This window comes from Prionailurus viverrinus, chromosome A3, assembly GCF_022837055.1.
Source record: "Prionailurus viverrinus isolate Anna chromosome A3, UM_Priviv_1.0, whole genome shotgun sequence".
Classification (NCBI taxonomy): Eukaryota; Metazoa; Chordata; class Mammalia; order Carnivora; family Felidae; genus Prionailurus; species Prionailurus viverrinus.
The window spans coordinates 101,917,256-101,940,784 of NC_062563.1; the positions used below are offsets into that span (position 1 = coordinate 101,917,256).

Sequence of the window (23,529 nt, forward strand, 5' to 3'; positions counted from 1 at the left end):
CTAACAAGCAGGACTACAAAAAAAATTTTTTGACGTGTATTTCTTTGTACATGTAGCTTTGAGACGTGTTTTTTTTAAGATGATGCCTAGAGATAGAATTGTTGCCGGTCAAAAGACAGCCAGGTTAAAAGCATTTTTTGGTAAATACTTTTGCTGTAATGGCCTTCCCCAAAGTAGTAAATGCTCGGTGCCTTCTTCAAAACAAAAGTCAGGTGCTGGGTGCAGACCTCTTCACCACAGCCCCTGCCCCTGCGGCTGGCAGCCAAGCCTGCTCCAGCTCTCTGGGCGGACCAAGCTGTAGCAGGTGTCTGCCGCACAGAAAACAGACGGAGGTGCACCCCCCTTCACCCTTGGTCCCCCAACCTCACCCCCTGTGAATTTGCAAACAACTAAGCACAACTGCAAAGGCGGCAATGGGGAGATGCTGTTAGTTAGCAGAGCCTGGAGTGGGACAAGGGGGCCTTGAGGCCTGTTCTGACTTCCGCTGCGGACTGGGTGTGAGCCTGCAGGGACGGTAGGCTGCATATCTGGGCTTTGGTCGAGTATTAAGTGGAATGTCTTAGAGCAAGAAGCCCACCTTCAATGTGAACCCTGGAGGAGTCTGGCCCAGGCTACCCTGGCCCTGCCCCCCTCCCCCGGGCCCTGGGAGGCAGCCTGTCCCGTGGTCCTCAGAGCTGATGGGCAGGGAGTGTTCGCTTCTCTCAAGCGCCTTCTGCATGGACACCCTTCTAACTCCCACCCACACCTAGTTCTGTGACCTTCGCTCCACAGGCGGCATCCCTGATGCTGCGAGAGGGCCACGCGGCCCCCTCCCCTCGAGCCATCTTTCCTTTCCTGCTTTCTGTGGCTGCCAGAGGCCTCCGGGCAGAGCCTGGTTCGCCATCTCCCTTCCACAGTTGCACCTCCCAGCTGGCAGGAGAAGCAGCTGGGGCTCTATTCTCCTGTGGCCTGCGCATGGTGCTTCAGTGAACGCAGCCTTAGGCCGCATTCGTTTTTTGGCTCAATAGCTCTCATGCTGCTAAGGCCCAGAGTGGGGAGTCAAGATCAGATCCCTGGGCTTTTACGGAAGGCACGAGACCTTCATCTCAACTCCCTCATCCAGCTCAGCCTCTTCTTGCATTTTCTTTCCCCGTCAAAGCTGAGAAACAGTTTAAAAAAAAAAAAAAAGGAAGGAAGGAAAGACATGAGGACAGAGACTCTTCTAGTTTTTTGTTTTTGTTTTTTTTTTTTTTTTTTTAGAGAGAGAGAGAAAACATGAGCAGGGGAGGGGCAGAAGGAGAAGGAGAGAGAGAATCCCAAGCAGGTTCCACACTCAGCTCAGAGCCTAATGCAGGGCTTGATCCCACGTCCCTGGGATCACGACCTGAGCCGAAATCAAGAGTCTAATGCTCAACCGACTGAGCCACACAGGCTCCCCTCACCTTCTTTTTACTATAAGGTCACCAGCCTGTGGCTAGGAGTCTGGGGGTTCCACTCTGTACAACTGAGCAGGTGCTAGTGAAGATGGCTTGGAGTGGCCAGAAGAGTCGGCCCCCGGGGCCCCTGCCGCCTGGCTCTGGGTGCTTCCCAACCTCTGAGACTCTCTCGATGCCTCTGAGACTCTCTCAACGCCTACAACGCAGACTGCAGCATGTTGTGGGGGCAGATGAGGACAGGCACATTTTATCTTTGTTACTTCTGTTTTAGCTCAGCATTAACATCTTTGCCGTACAGATGGGCTTTGTGCTTTTACATCACAGGAGCCGTTCGCATCTTTTATTCAGGGTTTTATTTTTACAACCAAGACATTTTCATAAAAAGAACAGTGAGAGAAGAAATATACAAGCCATGGGAGGGCAGAAGTGAAAGTCGAGGAACTTCCTAATGGGAGATTAAGTGAACTCCGGCTCCTACACCACAAGTTCCTGCTCCACAGGAGGTCCCTGGAGACTGAACCGACTGAGTCAGCCCTTCACAGAAAGCACGGTTCCAAGCTGGGTGTGGTCTCTGTGGCTCTCAGTGAGGACGGTGACCCCCGCCTGGGAAGACCAAGGAGGAGCCATCCCAGCACCATCCCATGAGAGACTCAGGACTCCATGTCACTGCCCTATCAGGGCAAAGCAACTTTCGAGAAGGTGGCCGGACGGCCAACACAAGGGTCCCAGCCCAGGGTGAGTACAGGAGCTGGGGAGTGGTGTCATGGCAGCATTTCTTACTCATTTGCAGGAAGTTGCAGGAAGTGCTCCGGGGCTCTGAAGCCTTCTCTCCGTGATTCGCGATGACCAACAAACAAGTTTCTCCCATGCGTGAGGCCCACGGAAAGAACTTGCAGTAGTTAAAAGCAGGCAACTTCAGCAGGTCAGTGAAATTGCCACAATTGAGGGAGTTGAGCGTGTCCCTTCTCTCTCATTTTTCCAGATCTCGCTCATTATTGACCAACGTATTTTTGTAGCAGGACACCAAAAGCATATTCTCTGCTCATTTATAAAACCTGAAAACAATAGCAAGTCAAGAAACCACTTACATTCAGGGAAATGATACGAATTTCCTGTAACAGAGACAAATGCCATGCGGGGATGCAGGGCTCCACTCCCAGTAAGGAGCCCGGGGGCCGGGAGTTTTCCACTAGTATGTTTTTAGGGCCCATCTTAGTCATTAAAAAAAAAAAATGAAGAAGCTCAGAAAAAAAAAGCCCAAAGAACTCTAGCTTTGAATAGTGTTACTTCCTGCAGTACCTTCTTAGATAAGCTATTGACAAATGCACACTGAGGGGCCAGAAGAAGTTGGTTGCTGATGGGCAGATTTTCCAGGGTCAGTTATAGGCTGGGGAACGTCCTCCCCAAATCACAACTTGAGTTTGGAACAGCTGATCTGTGAGGCCCATGGACTCTTTTGTCCACACCTGCATCATGGCAGCAAAATTAGAGGTGGTTTCCGAACTTTTTTGTAGCCACAAACCCTTTTGTTCAAATGATGTCTCACAGGTGAGCCTAAGTACAGGCAGCCGATGACAGCAGAGGGTTGAGGGGCCTCACGGCCCCCCGTGACCAACCCCCAGCTCCTTCCCCATCACGGTGGGTCCTCAGAACCCCTGGGTTTGTCAAAGCATGAGACACTATATCCAGCTCCCCCAAAACTGTCATCAGATCACTTGGGAACAAGTTAAAATGAAGGAGTTGGTGGGGGCAGTACCCTAATGGGGACCCCCCCCAAATGGGGTCACCATGGGGAAGATGTTGAATGGAACATTCTGCAGATCTAGGCTCAGACAAATACACTCAGGTTATTGTCTCTTAGGTAGGGGGTAATTTCTAAATCCAGCACCTAAAATTGTGTAAATTGTGCACAATCAAAAAGATTGAAAATTGCCAATAAAATACAGCAGGCATGTTTAAGGGACTGTCTATAGTCAAGCAACTATAGCTACAAATATAATGTATTTAATAAGGTAGACAATTCTATATAGAGCTTATATGGAGATTACATTTTCAAGTATTTAGAGATACCCTTTGTTCCTTGGTTGTTTGGCTCGTAGAGTTGACTTTTGTAAGGAACATGAGTTTGTGCTTTGACTCCACAGGACCAGGGGCTGAGCACTTTATGGGTTTTAACCCAGTAAGTCCTCACAACGGCCATGAGTTTGGGACTGTTATCCCATATTACATGAGGAATCAGAGGCTCAGAGCGGTGAAGTGACTTGCCTACAGTCACATGGTTGGTGAGTGGCAGGCAGGATTCAAACCCTCATGCTGGAGCCAGAGCTCTTAAGCCAAAGGCCCTGTTGCCTTCTTTAATCTAGAGGCACGATGGGCTTTCTTTTTTTCCGAACACCTCTATATAGAGGGGCTTGTCATTAATGAGATAGGTAGATGCGAAGCAGTATTTTGAGGAAGAAAAAGTAATCTAAGAACACTGCCCACGGCCCAGCTGAGGTCCCGAAGTCCCTGAGGTTGGGAGTAGCCTCTGGCCCCTCAGGGCCTCTGGGCTTCTGCCCGTGTTTACACAGCTCAGTAGACCTGAAGAGCGAGTGCCTTTTAGCCCCCCTGTATATGTGACTCAACCTTTTGATTTGCCAACCCCTGGGCCCCGGGTGGGGTCTAGGGTAGAAGGTGGGACCCACGCAGCCCAATACCGGCAGGGAAGGAAGCAGGGAATGAATGGTCTTCGAATCCAGTTCTGCCGTTTACCATCCCAAATGCTTTGAGCAAGTCTTTCAACTGGTCTATAAAGGTAACCCTCCTATGTCATGAAGGACCAAGTCAAATGAAAAGAGTTTGGGGTATCCTACCGTATCCGATGCTTGCAAGAGTTGACTGTGAACGTGGGGAGAGCTAAGCTAAATCTTTCAGTGCTTGAAATTTGACTTAAACGGCTACCCAGTAGTTTTGTTAGATGCTCTCTCTTCCTGAACTCTATCGCTCCATCTATTTATACAGTCTGAGATTTTTTTGAAGGCTGCGCCTGGCTTTGGCCTCCTGTGGGTGGAGGCTGCAGCAGCAGGGGCTGAGGAAGCCAGGGCCACACCCAGGGCCGCGTCATGGGCACTCTCCTGAGGCCCCAAGCACTTACTGTTTCAGGAGGCGAAGCCGGGCTCTCCTCTTCAGGCCTGGAAGAAGCAAACAAGAACATCGGTTGGCGTGGGCTGTGGGTCGCTGACACCGAGCCCCAGAGAGCGAGGAAGGAGACCAGAGGGGCAGCCAGCACCTCAGACCACTTCCCTGGTGCCAGGCTCTGCTCCAGCTTTATGTGGTTTCACTCCCTTAAAGCTCGCAGCAAGCCTATGAGTTGAGTACTACTCTTATTATCTCTGCTTCGTATATGGGGAAACAGAGGCACAGAACACGCATGTTATGGAATGACTTGCCCAAAGTCATGCAGCTAGTAAGCAGTAAAACCAGAATTCAAACTCAGTTAATCTACTCCAGTCTATGTGCTCTTAAACATGCCAGTCTGCCTTTTGCAGCAGGTCAGGAATGAGAGGTGTACAGACAGGTGGTCGGTGGACTTAAGCTAAGGCGTGTGCGTGCGGGAAATGCACAAGGTCTCCCAACGGGATGTAGGAAGGAAGTCTGAGCATGTCTGTTTACATGTCTGTCTCATCCTTCATTCCTTTTCATTTCTGAAGCACATTTCGTAACATACGTAATATATGACATAAATACACCTAATCGCAGTTCGAGTTTGTAATTTAAAAAGTTTTTACTAATAAGATCTACATGCAGTTAGGGTTCATAATTTAAAAATGTTTTTACCAATGAGATCCTTGAACAAAAAAATTTGCAGACCACTGACCTTTAATGGGGTTCTTCCAATGGGGGCAAATGGATCCCTTTGTGGATGGCGATTTTATGCAAAAATGTGCGCATGACACATTTCTTGGTGGAGAGGGTCTCACCCTCTCCCATTTTATAGAAGCCCAGAGAGGCTCAGTACCTTGCTTGAGGTAGCACAGGTGAGCAGAAGGACCAGAAGGAGAGCCCTGGGCTCTTGGGCAGTTGTGAGGGCCTCCCATATAACTCCCCTCTTTCTTATGAACCCTGGGAGCCCAGAGCAGATGATCTCGTCTCCAGAGGGGCTGAGAGAGGCAGTCATCTCTGAATTTCCCTGCAGCCTCACAGAGAAGGAGGAGTTCAAGTTTCTGGGAACATAACCCAAACCCTACTGCAATGTCTTCTGTGTACTGTTTCTGTCCCAAGTGCTCATGGGAGTTCCCGCTTATCTCATGCCAGGCACTTTGGGCAGGACTTTACAAACAGCAACCCTGGGAGGTACGTAATATTGTTACTCCTGGGTGGGGCAGTTGAGGCTCAGAGAGGCCAGGGCATGTGCCCAGGGTCACTAGATCCAAGAATAGTGGAGTTGGATTCAAACCCAGGTTTGTCTGACTCCAGAGACAGGGTGGTGGTCTCTGACCTCTGCAGAATGGCCTCGGGCCAAGAAGCACCTCTGGAACTACCAGATGGGAAGGTGGGTATAAACTTCCACCAAACTGCCATCTGTCCTGCTTCCCTAGAAGAGGAAGGACCTCAGGGACACGTCCAATGGCAAAAGGAGTCGCCATCGTGGCCCAAGAGGCCACAACTTACGGTATAGGTGGATGGCCACACCCAAGGACACCAGCAGAACAAGGACTCCAGCCACCAACAGGCCGAGGGTGAGGAGGCCACAGGATGGGCCTGGGAAAGACACACGTATCAAACATTTGAGACATGCAGATAAACTACAGAGGGAAAAAATCAACTGATCAACTGGAAGCCCCACCTCCCAGAGAATACCACTGCTGCACATTTTTCTCTCGTTTTTTCTAGGCACTTCAAACATGTTGAGATAATTTTACACAGAACATTTTACATCCAGGGGTGCCCTGGTGGCTCAGTCAGTTAAGTATCTGACTCGCGATGTCAGCTCAGGTCATGATCCCGGGTCGTGGGATGGAGCCTGCCCCTCCCACCCCACCCAGCATCAGGCTCCACGCTGAGAGGGTGGAGCCTGCTTAAGATTCTCTCTCTCCCTCTCCCTCTGCCCCTTTACCCTGCTTGTGTGCTCTCTCTCTGTCAAAAAATAAAAATTAAAAAATAAAATAATAAAATAAAAAAATTTTATGTCCCACATCATCATTTTAAAAATTAATTAAACGCAGGAGCTACTTATGTTCTAAAGGAGATAGATAATTTTCATGCCTGGTAATGAGATTTTTACTATTTATTTTTAAAAATTTATTTTAATTTCACAAGAAATAGCTGAATATATTTTCATTGTAAAAGATTCAAGTATAGGGTTAGAGTGTTCCTTGGTATGCTAGCTCCTTCACAGAAATAAATGCCATGGTTAACGTGGTACCTTTCTCTTTGTATTTATGCAGACACATACAGGTTTTTTAAAAATGTTTTGTTTAAATTTATTTTTTGAGAGAGAGAGACAGAGCGCGCATAAGTGGGGGAGGGGCAGCGAGCAAGGGGGACGGAGGATCCAAAGCAGGGCTTTGCATTGACAGGCTGATAGCAGTGAGCCCGATGTAGGGTTCGAACCCATGAACTGTGAGATCATGACCTGAGCCAAAGTCGGACACTCAACCAACTGAGCCACGCAGGCATCCCCACAGTTTTGTTTTTGTTTTACAGCATACAGTGGCTTATATTGTACAAACTGTTTTGCAAACCATTCTTTCTTTAAATATATCAGCACACTCCTTTTTCTAGTAGAGTCACATTTGAAGTATGGACATAGCATGGATTATTTAGCCATCAGTGGGCTTTTCGTTTATTTCCTATGTTTTACTTTTATAAATAACAGTGCAAAGAACATCCTGGTACATTTTTCCTAATGTGGGAGCCTGCCCGAGGCAGATATTGAAAACGGAAACTTCCAAACCATAGACTATGTCCATTTAATGTTGTAACAGACACTGTGAAATGCCTTCCAAAAAGGCCGCACTGGTTTTCAGTCCTAACCACCAACTGTGCACCTTGCCGACCCTTGGTATCAGAGTGTTTAGTTTTTGGCCAGTCTAGTGGGTGAAAAATGGTGTTTGTCAACTTCAGTCTATTTTCATATATTGGCCACTTGTATGACCTGGCCTGGCCTTCCTTGCCTTGCATGGGTTTCGGAGTCTGCTGAAGTCTGAAAGTCACCACGTCGTTCCTGACACAGCAATTTAGAAATTGTCTCAGAATCATCTCAAGGGACAGCCCTAAGCCTTAGGGAGCACGTCCTTCCCCAGGGTGGCCGCGTGGTTTCATTCATGATGACAAGTTTTGAGATCTATCTGGGTGTCCCCCAAGGTAAGTGCTTTGCATATAGCATCTATTTAATCATGCCTTCCCTTTAGCCAGGTAAACACCCCTAGTTTACACATGAGGAAACAGGTTCAGAGAGGCTGAATCACTTGACCAAGGTCACACAGTATAGGCATGGTAGGCAGAGTCAGACCTAAACCTGGCTGACTTACCCCAAAGATACCCTGTCTCATGGCCCCCACCCCCAATGCAACCTCTACTTCTCCCCGCCAATCCCCACCTGGCCACTTTCACACACAACCTGGTTATTCTTAATAACCTACTAATGTTGGATTTGCATTCTTGCCCTGGGATCTTGTTGGGGGTCGACATAAGGAATGATGCAAGAATCTCAAAGACCTTTGTCCACATCTCTTACAAAAGTGTTGCTCTACTGAGTTCACTATTGTTCAGCAGGCCTTACAGAAGGATGAACAGAGCAGACTTTTTCTAGAATTTAACACTGAGATGAAGGCTTTGAAGCCGGGAGCTTGGGGTTGTTTCTTTCTATCACCGTGGGGGGCAGGGTTTGTGCGCCATGTTATTTGGAGTATTGCCTTTGGTTCAGCTGGTTTTGCCGTTGCTCTAGAGTCACAGCACAGACCCAACTCTGGCACCTTCAACGTAACGGACCTGTTGTATTTGCCTTTTGTGTTGTTTTGTTATTGTTGTTGTTGTAACTTGCCTAAAATCCTTTAGGCGAAGTTGTGGGGTATAGATACTTTATAAAATGAGGTCAATCTATCTCTACCTTTATGTTCACCAAGACTTTGCCCTTCTGCATTTGGGTTGCGATTTTTTTTTTACTGGGACCTCATGGGGTAGCTTCCCGTTCCCATTCTCCCAATCCCATTAGATGCCTGTCCCTAAGCTCTGTTACTTTATACATTTAAGACAAAGCCAACCCAGCAGCACGGGGCAGCCCTAGTGGGGCAGCTTGTCATTTGTTCCACAGGTGGGAGCACATGACACTTTCTGTTTGTCACCAGTATCTTTTGGGGAGCAGAGGTCAGTATTTTTCCAGAAACACATTTGCACGTTTGGGCTAATGGTTCCAGGAAAGTGCATGTGCGTGTGTGTGTGTGTGTGTGTGTGTGTGTGTTCTCCAGCTGCTGTGTCTGGTGTTCATAGCACAGAGAAGCAAGTTAGGTCACTCATTAGCAAACAGATATTAGCACATACTGTGTGTTAGGCCCTCTGTTAGGTATTAAAACTGAAAAACTTTAAAGTTCTGGTCCCGTGGGTTGGTTATTTTTGTTTGTAAACAGTCTTACTGAGATATACTTTACATACAAAGTTCACCTGCTCCAAGTGTATAATTTAATGGTCTTCAGTATATTCACAGAATTGTGCACCCATCAAGCACCATGATCTAATTTTAGAACATTTTCATCTCCCCTCCCCCACCAAAAATCCTGTACCCATTTTAGCAATCTCCTCCATACCCTCCCAACTCCCCAGTCTTAGGCAACCACTAATCTACTTTCTGTCTCTATGAAATGTCACATTGTGGACGTTTCTTATCAATGGGATCACATAATACATGGTTTTGTGTCTGTTCTTTTACTGTGTAATATTTTCAAAGTTCATCATGTTGTAGCCTGTATCAGTATTTCACTGTTTATTATGGTCAAATAATATTCCATTGTATGGACAGTCCACATTTGGTTAATCTATTTACCAGTTGTTTCTACCTTTTTGGCGATTATGAATAATGCTGCTAGGAACACTGGTGTGCAAGTTTTGGGGTGGACATATCCTCCATGAAGTTTTGCTCTAGGACAATTTTCAAGCGTGTTCCTCATTAGACTGTGAGCTGTTGGAGGGCAGCACTGTGGTCACACTCAGCTTCCCTTCTGACCCCAGATTGGGTGGGGCCAGAGAAACAGGCTAGAGTCCACACATGGGAAGGGAAGGGAAGGGAAGGGAAGGGAAGGGAAGGGAAGGGAAGGAAAGAAGGAAAACTTCCTGCTCTGTTTCTGAGGGTCCAGGAGAATGGGAGAACTCACCCTTCTGGGTCACTGGGCTTGGGGGCCGGCACATTTTCTTCCTGGGGGTGGGCTTCTTGGTGGGCTGGGCAGTGGTGGGAAGGACATCAACTACAGAAAGCAAGCAAGACACATGTCTTAGCCAGGTAATCAGTAGGTGGACTTACAGACAAAAGTTAAAGCCTCATGTCTTCCATGTAGATATGAAAGCCCTTATGACTGTTCCCTGGGCTGCTGCAGGGCTCCAAGGTGATAGAGTAATCAAGTTTTCTATGTGCTTCCCCAACTCTCAGACCTATCTGAGAGTCGAGGCAGGGGGTCACTTTGGTGTCTGGGGAAGAGAGGGGCTCTGGACCCACATGGACGTGAAGAGAGCCCCAGATGCCCTGATTAACCACTGAGTGACTTGGGGCAAGTCCTATCACTTTTCGGTGCCTCAGTTTTCCCATCTGCTGAAATAAAGATGACTCCCAGTTCTTTCTTGGGGTTGTCGTGAGAATTAAAGGGGACAGCATGCCCAGCAAATGGTGCAGTAGAGATGGCTCCCCCTGGCCAAAGACCCTGAGCAGAAGCTGGAGTCTCCAAGTGCTCGACGAGACCAGCCCCTCAGCCAACCTGCCAATCCCTAACCGGGTGGAGGAGGCTCACAGAAAGGAGGGTGCCCTTTAACACACATACGATACCATGCAGGTTGCATATATGGGGATTTTCTTTCCTTCTCAAGTGTCTTTACAAGTCATCTACTATCAGAGCTGGAAGGCTCTAGTCTCAACCTTTACTTTCAAAGACGAACACCAGTGATGTAAGGCGCCAGCCCCTAGGCCCCACGATGCCAAGCGCCTGCCTGGACCACCCCAACCCTGTCTCCTGACTCGTGGATGGGTCACTCCTCTCTTTCGTTCTACGCCAGTGTCACATGCTGACGTGACGGGGCAGGGCAGTGGGACAGGCACACAGAGTGAAGGGAGACACCTGAGGTTCTGAGATGCTAGGGACAGGGTGGTGAGCACTGGGTGCTGTTGAACCCAGCCCTGGTCTCTGTGGGTTGAGCAAAGACATTTCACAAAAATGATCCTCTGCAAAACAGGAGGAGAGGGAAGATAACACCATCAGTTTAAACTCTAGCATCGGGAGGACAGGGAGGGGCAGCCAACCCAAATGGTCACTTCAGGGCTGGCATCTTCCACATAAAGAGTGGACACTGTGGACCCTCGCCGACCCGAGTCTCCTCCGGGAAGCAGAGATGACACGATCTGCCTGCTTCGTGAGGTTTCTGGGAAGAACCAACCACCAAGAATGAACCCTTGCTAAGTCCCGCCAGAACTGAGAACTAAGCAGCTCAGCTTAAGCGTATTCAACCCAACCACTTTGGCGATGGGAACGAGTATCTCCATCTAATCCCCGAGGAAGCCCAGGCGCAGAGAACGGAACTAGCTTGTCTGAAGTTCAAGAAACCCTAAACAGCACAGCCGGGATCTGAGCCAAGAGACCCCGATTCTAGGCTCTCACTAAGCCACACCACCTCAGGTGCACATGCTTTTCGACAAAAAGGCCCGTCGGGTCAAGGGCCTCGGCCGTGGGAATGCGGAGGGAAACTAGCATAAAAGGAAAAAAGGACACTAGCCGTGGTGCTCCCAGAGCATGTGGGAGCCTGGCTCTCTGCTCGGGGTGACCCAGCATGGCTTTCCCCTTTACTCCTTACGGCCCTGGAGGTGTCCACTCCCTTTACTTTGTACACGAGGAGGCGCAGATGTCTCTCGGCTGGTCGGTGGGAAGCCTGCAAGGGAGACAGCTCTATAGGACCTCAGGGTCTTGGCTGGGCTCAGCGGTCGGGGTTCGATGAGGGGTTTGTGGGAAGGCTTGTTCCATTTTAATTTCTTCTTGCCCAGAGCTGGGTCCCCTTGATTCCTCCTGACTCCCCCAGCTCCCCATTCAAATCTACCCGCTTCTCTCCTCGTTGAGCGGGACAGGCCTTTTGAACCCATAGTGTGATTAGCCCCCAAAAGGCCGTTTACCCCCCCACCCCAATACTTTCTTTACTGCCCGAGCTTCCCCTTTCAGTATGCGCTGTCTTCCGCAGGAGGGCCGGGGCCTGGCTCTTGATACCCTGACTCTGGGGAGATGTCGCAGTTGCAAGCACATGCTTTGGGGAGGGTCAGCATGAGGGGTTTGGAAATATCAAAGCCAGGAGTGGGTGAGTGGTGGTGGAGGTGGAGGGGGAAACTTCTAGAAACCAGTCTTACTTATTTCATCATCTATCTTTCTCAGACCCCCAAATCTAACGAGTGGGAAAATGCGGGGCTTGTAGAGACAAAAACAATAAACCACACCCAAACCCCACACCCCCCAAAACCCAGTGCTCAATACAGGAATCAGTCAACTCCCTGCTGAGAATGCCTCAGCTTCTGGTCCCAGAGATCTCATCCCCCAACCCCTACCTTCTGACTGAAGACCCAAAGCTGGAGAGATGGGAGAGCAACCTCACTCTGGTTTTTGTCTTCCTAATTGTGCTGCTGTCCTAGCTGTCCCTGCACCTTCCCATGCTGAGTGACCTAATTCCTGGGGGGGGGGGGGTGGGGTGGGGGGGCGGTGTTGGGGGGGACTTGGCATTCTCGGTGCCCCCAGCCTGAGAAGAACCCAGGTGAGCGGGAAGCAGGACAGTAGGAGGACCGCAGTGGGGGGTTGGCCGGCCGTGGGCTAACCTGGGGAGGGGGCTAAAGCCAGACCAGGCCTTTTGAGAATTTCTGCCATGACTCCTTCACGCCTCTCACAGCTTAATCCTCACTCTCCAATACTGCAGCCACCTGTCGCCTTGGCTACCGGCCAGTCTGACTCGAGGTGTGCTGTATGCGTGAAATGTTAAAAACACATCGAACGTTTAGTATGGAAAGGGAATGTAACACATTCCAGTGATAATTTTTATATTGATTATAAGGTAAAATGATGATACTGTGGGTACACTGGGTTAAAAATATAGTATGTAAACTAATTCTACTCATTTCTTTTTCCTTCGTTAAACGTGGTATTCGAAATTTTTACATTTTATCTGCGGCTTTCTATTTCTATTGGGCATGCTGATTCAACTCACAGAACTACAGCTTCTCAGGGTGGCTGGCGGGGGGTGGGTCGTGGAGGCCAGCAGCAGCCCCATGATACAGATGGGAAAACTGAGGCCAGGGAGCAGAGGGACTGGTGCAAAGGCACACAGTGAATATGCAGCAGCATGTGCAGCTAGGCCTGGGCGCCAGTCTCCTTACTCCCTGTAACTCCGGGTGTGGGTTTGAGCCATAGGCCCCTGTTCAGAATGTGAGGGCATCTGCCCCTCCACTGGCCCTAGAAATGCTTTCACTGGGTATGTCCAGGCAATGAGGACTTTCTTTCCTGGGATGCACACGTGGTGGGAATTTCTGAGACCACGGTCAGGTCTGGGGACTGAGGCCAATCTAGGCATAGCCTCAGGTAGGCCTGATGTGGCGGCCAAAGGACAGCACTGCCTCGTCCCCAGAAGAAGTAGCAATGCTTCTAAGCATCCCATCTGGAACAGGACTCAGTTCCCTACCTCCCCGGGTAGATGGCAGCATGAAGTGAAATGACTACATAAAACACTTGTGTGTGCTTGGCCCTGGCTAGGTCTGTTCCTACTAGCCGTAGCTCTATGGCTCATGGCTGGCACCCCTCCCCCCCGCCTCCTGCAGAGTGGGGCTCGCTGAGAGTGGGGGCAGCTCTAGTGTCTGCCATGCACCCAGAACACAGTAGGTGCTTCATATTGGCAGCACTGAGGTACTTTCTTACCCACACTCAGCCGAGTTCCCTTCCCGAAGGTCAGCTCGGGCGACCCAACGGTCATGCAGAAGTAGATGCCACTGTCTGCAGGCTTCACACTTGTGAGATTGAGAATGGACCGGGTTGCGTCCGGAAACACAGTTAGCTTCTCTGGCTCCACTTCCTGTCCATACACAATCCCTTTTATGGGATCCCAGTAGGCCAGGCACTCGTAGTGACTGTCCGGGCTTGGAGCCTGGCGATGTCTCAGCCAGTAGATGCGCGTGCTAGTGGGCGAGGTTTTGGCTTCGCAGGACATTATCACCATTCCATTGGTCTGAACCATTACGGACCCAGGAGCCTGCTGGAGTACGGAGCTGCCACGGAAAGCTACGAGAAGCAGAAGGAGCAGACACCATCAGCACATTTTCCCAGCCACTGTTGCGGGTCCTGGGAGTCACACTGAGTCAAGCACTGAAGGAAAGCTGTGGAAGAACCTGCCCAGTTGTGGGGTCCAGGGGCTGTACTCAATGCAGCTAGTGGCTCCTGGACTCAGGAGACCATCTGCAAGGCAGGTGTTTCCTATGTCCAGCTTTACAAAGGGGATGGGGAGAGAGCTGCCATTTCTTGATTGCATGCCTATAAGCCTGGCTCTTTGCATAAATTATCTTAACCCAATCTCAAACTTATTTGGGGATTTTTATCCCCATTACACAGACGAGGAAGCTGAGGCATGACGTTATTTGTTCCAAGTCCCATCAATAGCCAGTCAGTGATCTGGGATTCAAACTCAAAGATTCAAAGTCTGAAGTCAAAGCCTTTCACCTTGCCTTGCCGCCACTCTATGTACAGACCTTCAACAGGCTTCAAGCAGGTGTAGGAGACTCAGGTAGCCCAGGGGAACCCAGAATCAGAGGCAGAACACAGGGCTGGTCTGGCCAACCACCCTTTCTGGACAGTGATGACAACAGCAAGAGGAACTCACTGTTGCTATTGGTGCAACCATAGCCTATCACTCCTCAGCCCAGCAAGTGATGGGTTCCTGGATCCCCATTCTCGAGGGGAAGGACAGATACCCCAGAAGCAGCACTTGGATTTCATTTTAGTCTCAAGATGGGAAGCACGGACAGGCAGGGGATTGCTCATGGAGAACGAACTAGACTGGAACTCAGAGACCCGGCCTTCAACCCAGCTTCTGCCTCATACCAGTGGTGGGACTGCAGGAAGTCAAGGAGCCTGTCTCTATCCTTTAAAAGGAGGGCAGCTTGGGGTCATTGTCCTGCTTGCCTGCGAGGGTTAGAGCATTTAAGAAAACGCACTGTAAACTCTAAAGCAGTGCACACGGGTAAATCATTTTCTACGTGTCTCATACATCAGAGGTTATTACTGGCAGCAGATGAAATCTTAGGAAAGATTTGAATGGGTCCTTCGCAGCCAAGTCCAACAAACTGAATCTGACCTGGCAAGCCTTCCATTTTAGCTGTGGGGCAGAGAGAGACCCCACAGACCCAGGCAGAGACCCAGGAACAGCAAGGCACAAAAGGACATAGACTTGGGTGGGCAGAGGAGGCCAGAGAGAGAATGTGTGTGTATATATATGTATCCCAGGGGAGCTGGCTTATGAGGTAGTGGCCTAAAGGCACAATCCTGCTGATGTTTGTGTCTCAGACTTCATGGTTCCAGAATGGGCCGTGAACTTGAACTTTTTGACTCTACTCACAGGCCACTCTGAGCTTCTGCTTGTATCAAGAATGAAATGGTAGGGGTGCCTGGTGGCTCAGCTGGTTAAACATCTGATTCTTGATTTCGGCTCAGGTCATGATCTCACAGTTTGTGAGTTCGAGTCTTGCATCGGGCTTTGTGCTGACAGTGTGGAACCTGCTTGGGATTCTCTGTCTCTCCCTCCCTCCCTCTCTGCCTCTCTCTCTCTCTCAAAAATAAATAAACATTAAGAAAAAAAAAAAAAAAAGAAGAATGAAATGGTACTTGGGGTCCAAGTGCCTGCTGGCCCTTCTCTTTTCTCCCCAAACACCATACTGCCTTTTCAGCAGAGTAGAGGGTCTTCATTGTTTGGGGTCACTGACATCTTGGGGGAGATAATAAGAATCGATGATGCCAATATTCACTGAACTGTGCCCAGCATGGTGCATGCATTATCTTGCTTAATCCTCACCAGATCCTGTTTTATATCCATACTCATGAGTAAACAGAGGCTCAGGAAAGTGAAGGACGTGCTCAAGGCCACACAGCCTGTATGTGGTGGATCCAGATTCAAACCCAGGTCTGGGACCCCAGAACCGGAACTTTGAGCCACTCCCCGAATCAAGGAGACCTGTGATCCTCTCCTGGATCACTGTCATGTCATTGCGTGCACACAGTGGGTCTACAAATACACAGACTCCCGAAGTTCTTCCAAGAAAGCCCAGAAGTGACTCCTAAAGGGGTAAAGGGGCCCAGAAGGACCCTGGGTTTTTTGTGTATGTTACCCCTGCTGTGTCCTGACATGCAGACTTCATGGCTGCAATATACCCTGGTCTCTCTCTTATGTCCCTGGAGACTTAATGCCAAGCTCTATCTGTGTGCCAGACACAGAGCCAGGCCTTGCTACCTATGCGGTCTCATTTGATTCATCTGACTCTCTTCCAGTGACCCCCTTCTCAGAGGGGCCTGCTGTTTCTAAAACGATCAGCATTAACTACTAGTTTTGAATGGCCCCGACTAACTTCTGCTTGAGATGTGGCTGAGCTCGTGGGTCAGAGTAGGGGGCTGGCAGGTCTTGTCACCTCTGGCAGGTGGCCAGCTTTGGGCTTTTTGGGTAAGAGAGCAATCAACCACAGGTCAGTGGGCAGTTTGGTGCGTGGAGGGGCCTCTTCCAAAAGGCAGTCTGGCTGGGCTTATGAGAGGGACAGCGGAGACTGCCTGCTACATTCTAGCTCCAGCAGGGCTCCCATTGGAGCCAAGCTCCACAGCACACACAACCCAGGGACAGTTGGGGTGGGGGGTGGGGGTGGAAACAGGGAACCCTGAGGAAGTACTCTGCCATAGCGGTCTGGGATCTGGCAATAGCCTGGTGTTTGGCAGATTGCCCTCCGAATACTTTCCCGGAAGTACTAAAAATGTGTCTACAGAACCCTGGGTGAAGTGCAGAATACCAAAGCCAGAACTGAGCCTCTGGAACCTTCCTGGGGGCACACCCCTGGGAGGGAACCCTAGACAAGGGCATTTTTCCTTTTACTCTGCACTTCCTTCCCCTCTTTTCTTCCTTCTTGACTCCTGCCCTCCTTCCCCTCCGGGCTTTTGGGCAGAGCTAGCCTCATTCCCCGGGGCTCCAGGGGCCCCTGGGGTAATGAGCTCTGGGGATGAATTTCCTCGCCACCCTTAGGGACTGTACCTGCCATGCCGCCTCCCGAGTGCGCCCCCAGCCCCGGCTTCTGCATTCTGCCGGGACAGCCTTTGTAAACTCTACAGCTCAGGCTCTTCCCGGTCCCGGGGAGACCACCTGCTCCAGCCCCGGGCGCCCCACAAATCTCCCGGTCTTACCTGCCAGCTGCGTGGCCAGGAGGAGCCAGAGCCCCGGCTGCATCTTGGCGAGCCCAGGACACCTGGTCCCGGCGGGGCTCTGCGGAGACAGTCCTGGCTAGGGGTGGGTGGGGAGCGGGACTGGGCGGGGCAGTTTGGATGGGGGAGGGGAGAGGGGGGACGGGAAGGACGAGACCGGGCGGGGTAGGGGAGGGAGTCCAGTGTGAGGTTGGCAAGGTCTCCGCCCTCATCCTCCTTGCATTTCAAAGGTCTTGGGTGCGTTTCCTAAGAGCCCACTGGGACCCCTTGCTTTCTTTCCAGTGAGGGGGTGACACCACTGTCCTGCGCCAAGCAATTGCACGTGTGTGATGGACGCCTGCCCTGGGAGGTGGCCAGGACAGGGTCATGACTCCCTGTGACAGTTGAGGCAACTGAGGCTCACAGAGGTCAGGATATCCAAGGTTCCCACGGAAGTGCAGGGTGGAGCTGGACCGTAATTCGGGCTTTTTTTTTTTTTTTTTTAATTTCTTTTCTTTTTGAGAAACTCGGTGGGGCCTAGAGTGACCAAGACCCAGGCCTTGCCCTCAAGGACACACACTTGTGAGGGATGAAGGGCTGCTCCCACAGCCCAGCCAGAGGCCAGAATCTCTCAACATTTTCATTGTTCCCATGAACAGTGTGAGGCTGAGCATACACTGGACAGACAACCCTGGGGACACCCTTGGCTGGCGTGAGCTGTTTTCTTTTTTTTTTCTTAATTGAAGTGATATTTACATAACACAAAATTAAACACTGTAGAGGGTGCAATGCAGTGGTATTTAACCACCTCTATCTAGTTCCAAAACATTTTCATCTCCCCAAGAGAAATCCCTGAACCTGTTATGTAGTCATCTTCTATTGCCCCCTCCCCTTCTCACTACCCCCCTCCCCCAATCATCCTTTTGTCCCTATGGTTGTACCTATTCTGGACATTTCATATAAATGAAATTGTACAATATGTGGCCTTGTGTGTCTAGCTTCCCTGGCTTAGCGTAGCATTTTTGAGGCTCATCCAACACGATGGCGTGTATAAGTACTTCAGTCCTTTTTATAGATGAGGACTATGTCGTTGTACGTGTATGAGACAATTTGTTTAGAGATTCATCTGTTAATGGACATTTGGGTTGTTTCTCCTTTTGGCTATTGTGAATAAAGCTGCTACAAACATTCTTGTACAAATATGTATTTGAGTCCTCGTTTTCAATTCTTTTGGGTATATTCCTAGGAGTCTAATTGGTGGGTCGCTTGGTAATTCTATGTTTAACTTTTGGGGGAACTGCCCAACTGTTTTCCGTAAGAGCTGCACCATTTTACATTCCTGCCAATAATGTATGAGGGTTCTAATGTCCCACATCCTTACCAACACTTGTCACTTTTTTTTTTTTTAATATATCCATCCTAGTCTCTGTGTTGTGATATCTCACTGTGGCTTTTATTTGCATTTTCCTAATGATTAACGTTAGACATTTTTTCATGTGCTTATTGGCCATTTGTGTTTCTTCTTTGTATGTCTATTCAAATTCTTTACTCATTTTAAAATTGGGTTGTCTTTTTGTTACTGAATCATAAGGGCTCTTTGTACATTTTTGGATACTAGACCCTTCTCCGATACATGATTTGCAAATATTTGTACTGTTGCAAATATTTGTACTGTTGGTTGTCTTTTCAATTTTAATGTCCTTTGATGCATAGGACTTTTCAATTTTCATGAAGTTCAATTTATGTATTTTTCTTTTGTTGCTCATGCTTTTGGTGTCATATCTCAGAATCCATTGCCAAATCCAAGGTCATAAATATTTGCCTTGATGTTTTCTCTTAATATTTTTATAATTTTAGCTTTTCTATCTCAGTTGTTGATCCATTCTGAGTTTGTTTTTGTATATGGTGTGAGGTAGGAATACAACTTCATTGTTTTGCATGTGGATATCAAGTTGTCTTGGCATCATTTATTCAAGAGACTCTTCCTTGCCCATTGAAGTCTTTGCACTCTTGCTGAAGGTCAATTGAACATAAATGTATGGGCTTATTTCTAGATTCTCAGTTCTATTCCACTGATCTATATGTCCGTCCTAATGCTAGTAGCACACCGTTTTCATTGCTGCAGTGGGATGGTAAATTTTATGCCAACTTGGCTAGGCCATCAATGCCCAGATATCTGATTAAACTTTATTTCTGGGTGTGTCTGTGAGGTTGCTTCTGGAAGAGATTTGAATTGGTGTACCAAGTAAAGCAGATGGTCCTTCCCAATATGGATGAGTATCATCCAATTTATTGAGGGCCTGAATAAAACAAAAAGGCAGAGGAAGGTTAGATTTGCCTTCCCTCTGCATGTCTGCCTGAGCTGGGACATTGATCTTCTCTTGCCCTCCACACTTCTGGTTCCTCAGGCCTTTGAACTTGGATTGGAATCTACATCAATGGCCTCCAGGCTCTTAGGCCTTCAAACAACACCATCAGCTTTCCTGGGTCTCCAACTTGCAGATTTGTTGTTCATGGGACTTCTCAGCCTCCATAATTGCATGAGCCAATACCTTATAATAAATCTCTATATACATCTCCTTTTGATTCTCTCTGGAGAACCCGGACGACTACATGTAGCTTTGTAGTAAGTTTTAAAATCTGGAAGTATGAGTTGTCCAACTTTGCTATTCTTTTTAAATGTTGTTTTAACTATCTGGAGCCCCTTATATTTCCATATGAATTGGAAGATCATCTTTTCCATTTATGCAAAAAAAGACTGTTGGAATTTTGATGGGATTGCATTTAATTTGTAGATTGCCTTATGTAGTACTGCCGTCTTAAAAATATTAAATTTTCTAACCCGTGAACACAGAATGTCTTTCCATTTATTTAAATCTTTAATTTCCTGCAACAATATTTTTTAGTTTGCAGTGTACAAGTCTTTGACCTTCTTGGTTAAATTTATTCTTTGCTCTACAACTGTGGGATGGTACCAACCAGCAAACAATGAATACTCCCAGAACCTGCAAGATTCCCAAAGTCCTTCCAGACCTACCGCCAGGTGAGTTATCTACTCATCATGACCTAAGCCAAGAAATGAGCTCCATCTTATACATCAATAAAGCTTTCCTTTCTCCTTTCCATCTTTGTATTTCACTTATATTTCATCCTCTGCTTTATCTTAGTACCTAGAATAATGACTGGCATTCAATATCTGTTAACTAAGTGGATAGGTAGGTGCCTATTTTCCTATTGGGTTGTTTATATTTTCTTATTAATTGATAGATGCTATTTGTCTGGGAGGGCTATATCGGGGCTCAATCAGAAGACAAACCATTCCAGTAACTTAAACACAGAAAATTAAATATAAAATATTTTAAGCAGATAAATGTTTTTTAACTACCAAAAGTGGTACAAGGAGAGTCTGAGGCAGGAATTGGCAATTTTTTTCTGTAAAGAGCCAGGTAGCAAATACTTTAGGCTTTGTGGAATATTTATATATCACAATACAGAATGCAAACCTCCACAACCTTTGTCTTGATAAAATTAAAAATATAATAGTAACTGAGCAAAAACTTTGGAATAAAGTTCTTTAATGAGAAGAATGGGATCCATTTTGTTGGGATAGCATTTTGCTTAGTTGGGGTTCAAATGTAAGAACCAATCTTAGATAGAGGGCAGCACAAAAACAGGCAGGGGGCTGAATTTGGCCTGTGGGCTGCAGTTTGCCCACCCTTGGCCCTTGAGGGAGGTAAACATGGAAGGAAGTGAGAAACTTTGAAGAGGGACTCTCCGCATGACTGAGATTCGGACTCTGCAGGGAGAATCTGCACAGGTCAAGCAGCTCACCAGGGACAAAGAAATATGTCAGAAGTCATGGACTGCACCTAGATCACACCCTCAAAGACAAGGACTCATTGCCAAGGGAAACTGGCAACCTTGGGAAAAGGGACAAAAGTTCCTCCTATTTCCAGTTTACAATGTCCTTCCAGCGCCCTCTATTGGCCGAGACTATAGCATCAAGCTCACTGGCAAAGGAGAGCAGTCTCCACCATCCAGTTTCACAGAGGGGCAAAGAGGCAATAATTTGATAACTGACACAAAAGATATAGAGTGTTACAAATATTTTTCCCACTGTGTTTCTTGCCTGTAAAAAAATATTTGTTTATTTAAAAGGTAACAAGCTTGGGGAATCTGGCTGACTCTGTCAGTGGAGCATTCGACTCTTGATCCTTGGGGTTGTGGGTTCCAGTCCCACGCTGGGGGTAGAGATTACTTAAAAATAAAAAAATCTCGAGGGGCGTCTGGGTGGCTCAGTTGGTTAAGTGGCCCGACTTCGGTTCAGGTCATGATCTCAAGGCTTGTGGGTTCGAGCCCTGCGTAGGCCTCTGTGCTGACAGCTTGGAGCCTGGAGCCTGCTTCAGATTCTGTGTCTCCCTTTCTCTCTGCCCGTCCCCCGCTCACTCTCTCTCTCTCTCCCAAAAATAAACAAACATTTATTTTATTTTATTTTTTTTAATGTTTATTTATTTTTGAGAGGGACAGAGACAGAGCGTGAACAGGGGAGGGGCAGAGAGAGGGAGACACAGAATCTGAAATAGGCTCCAGGCTCTGAGATGTCAGCACAGAGGCCTACGCAGGGCTCGAACCCACAAGCCGTGAGATCATGACCCGAACCGAAGTCGGACGCTTAACTGACTGAGCCACCAAGGCACCCCATAAACATTTAAAAAATAAAGTAAAAATAAAAATCTTAAAAAAATAATAAAGGTAATAGTCTCAGATATTACAAAATTCAAAATAGAAAGAAATGAACACTTTGAAAAGTTAGTCTACCTGCCTGCCACCTCTGTCCCCTACTCAGTTGGTTTTTGTCCCCAGAGCCAACAGTTCAGCAAGTCTTTTTGGAGGTGTTCTATTCATATATACAATGTTTATCTTTTTTTTTTTTTAATTTGCAAAAAAAAAAAAACCCTTCTGTTGTACAGATTTTTTTTTCATTTTTTAAATTATTTTTTAATGTTTATTTATTTGTGAGAGAGAGAGGGAGAGTGAGTGAGCAGGGGAGGGGCAGAGGGAAAGGGAGACATAGAATCCGAAACAGGTTCCAGGCTCTGAGCTGTCAGCACAGAACCCAACATGGGGCTGGAACCCATGGACCTCGAGATCATGACTTGAACCGAAATAGGGCACTTACCTGACAGAGCCATCCAGGTGCCCCTGTTATACAGATTTGAAATGTTTCTGCAAACACATTTATTTTTTCTTTTTTATGGACCCTGACTCTTGCGTCTCATTCAGGAAGACCATTCACACTCCAAGATTAAAAATAATTTTCCTATGCTTTCTTCTAATAGTTTAAATCTTTAAATTTATTTCTATTTTTTTTTTTTTTTAATTTTTTTTTTCAACATTTTTATTTATTTTTGGGACAGAGAGAGACAGAGCATGAACGGGGGAGGGGCAGAGAGAGAGGGAGACACAGAATCGGAAACAGGCTCCAGGCTCCGAGCCATCAGCCCAGAGCCTGACGCGGGGCTCGAACTCACGGACCGCAAGATCGTGACCTGGCTGAAGTCGGAGGCTTAACCGACTGCGCCACCCAGGCGCCCCTAAATTTATTTCTATTTTAAAGAGAGAGAAAGAGAGAAAGAGAGAGCAAGCAGGGGAGAGGGGCAGAGGGAGAGGGAGAAAAAAATCCCAAGCAGGGTCTAAGTCTAGAGCAGAGCTTGACACTGGGGCTCGATCCCATGACCCCGGGATCATGACCTGAGCTGAAATCAAGAAGCAGATGCTCCACTGACTGAGCCACCCAGGTGCCCCCTCATCGTTTTATATTTTAGCTTTTACATTTACCTCATTAAACCATCTGGGTTTTATATCTTAACAGAGTCTGAGGTGGGGATCAAGTTTCATTTTCTTCGAGGTGGTGGCCACTGAATTGCTTCAATGTCATTGAATCCAGCCTTTCTTACAGCTTCAAGTCATTTCATATCGGGGCCCCAAATCCCCAACATCAGTAACAGCTGCCGAGGATAGCTTCATCCCACAAGTCCCTCTCCTGCGTGCTTTCTTTGCCCGGTTGCTTCTTCTCTCTCTGGGACCTCCTTCCCTCCTTTGTGGTGTCCTGGTTGCTATTCTTTCTGTGTTTGGGCTTCTCTGTGCTGACTGGCTGCACCTTGGCCTTTTTCTTGTTCTTTTTGTGGGAATCTCCATCCTCGCCGTGCTTCGTCTTCCCCTCTACCTGCTTCTCCTTGCTGCATCCTCCTCTGCCATCCTCCTCCCTGGACCTTCTCTGGCCTCGATCTTGATCTCCAGCCTGATAGGCTCTGGTGTAACCCTCCTCCCGCAGGCGGCTGGTATCTTCTCTGCGTTGTGCAGCATGGGGGTCGGGGGGCTTTCCTTGCACAGGTGGGCTCGGAAGCCACAGGTTCTTGAAGAAATGGTCGTGTTTTTTCTGATAGTGGTTTAGAGATTCCAGTCTTTGTCTGGGGTGATGTAGGTCA

General features: G+C 48.0%; 1 protein-coding gene across 1 annotated transcript; it reads right to left on the reverse strand.

The window, feature by feature from the left end:
- Nucleotides 1–1,750: 1,750 nt before the first annotated feature.
- On the reverse strand, nt 1,751–17,166 carry CD8B (CD8 subunit beta). Its single transcript, XM_047851344.1, has 6 exons — nt 17,045–17,166; nt 13,535–13,894; nt 9,764–9,853; nt 6,066–6,155; nt 4,549–4,585; nt 1,751–2,470 (listed from the first exon to the last, which is right to left on the reverse strand). The coding sequence occupies exons 1-6, from the start codon at nt 17,085–17,087 to the stop codon at nt 2,458–2,460; spliced, it is 633 nt and encodes a 210-aa protein (XP_047707300.1). The 5' UTR covers nt 17,088–17,166; the 3' UTR covers nt 1,751–2,457.
- Nucleotides 17,167–23,529: the final 6,363 nt, after the last annotated feature.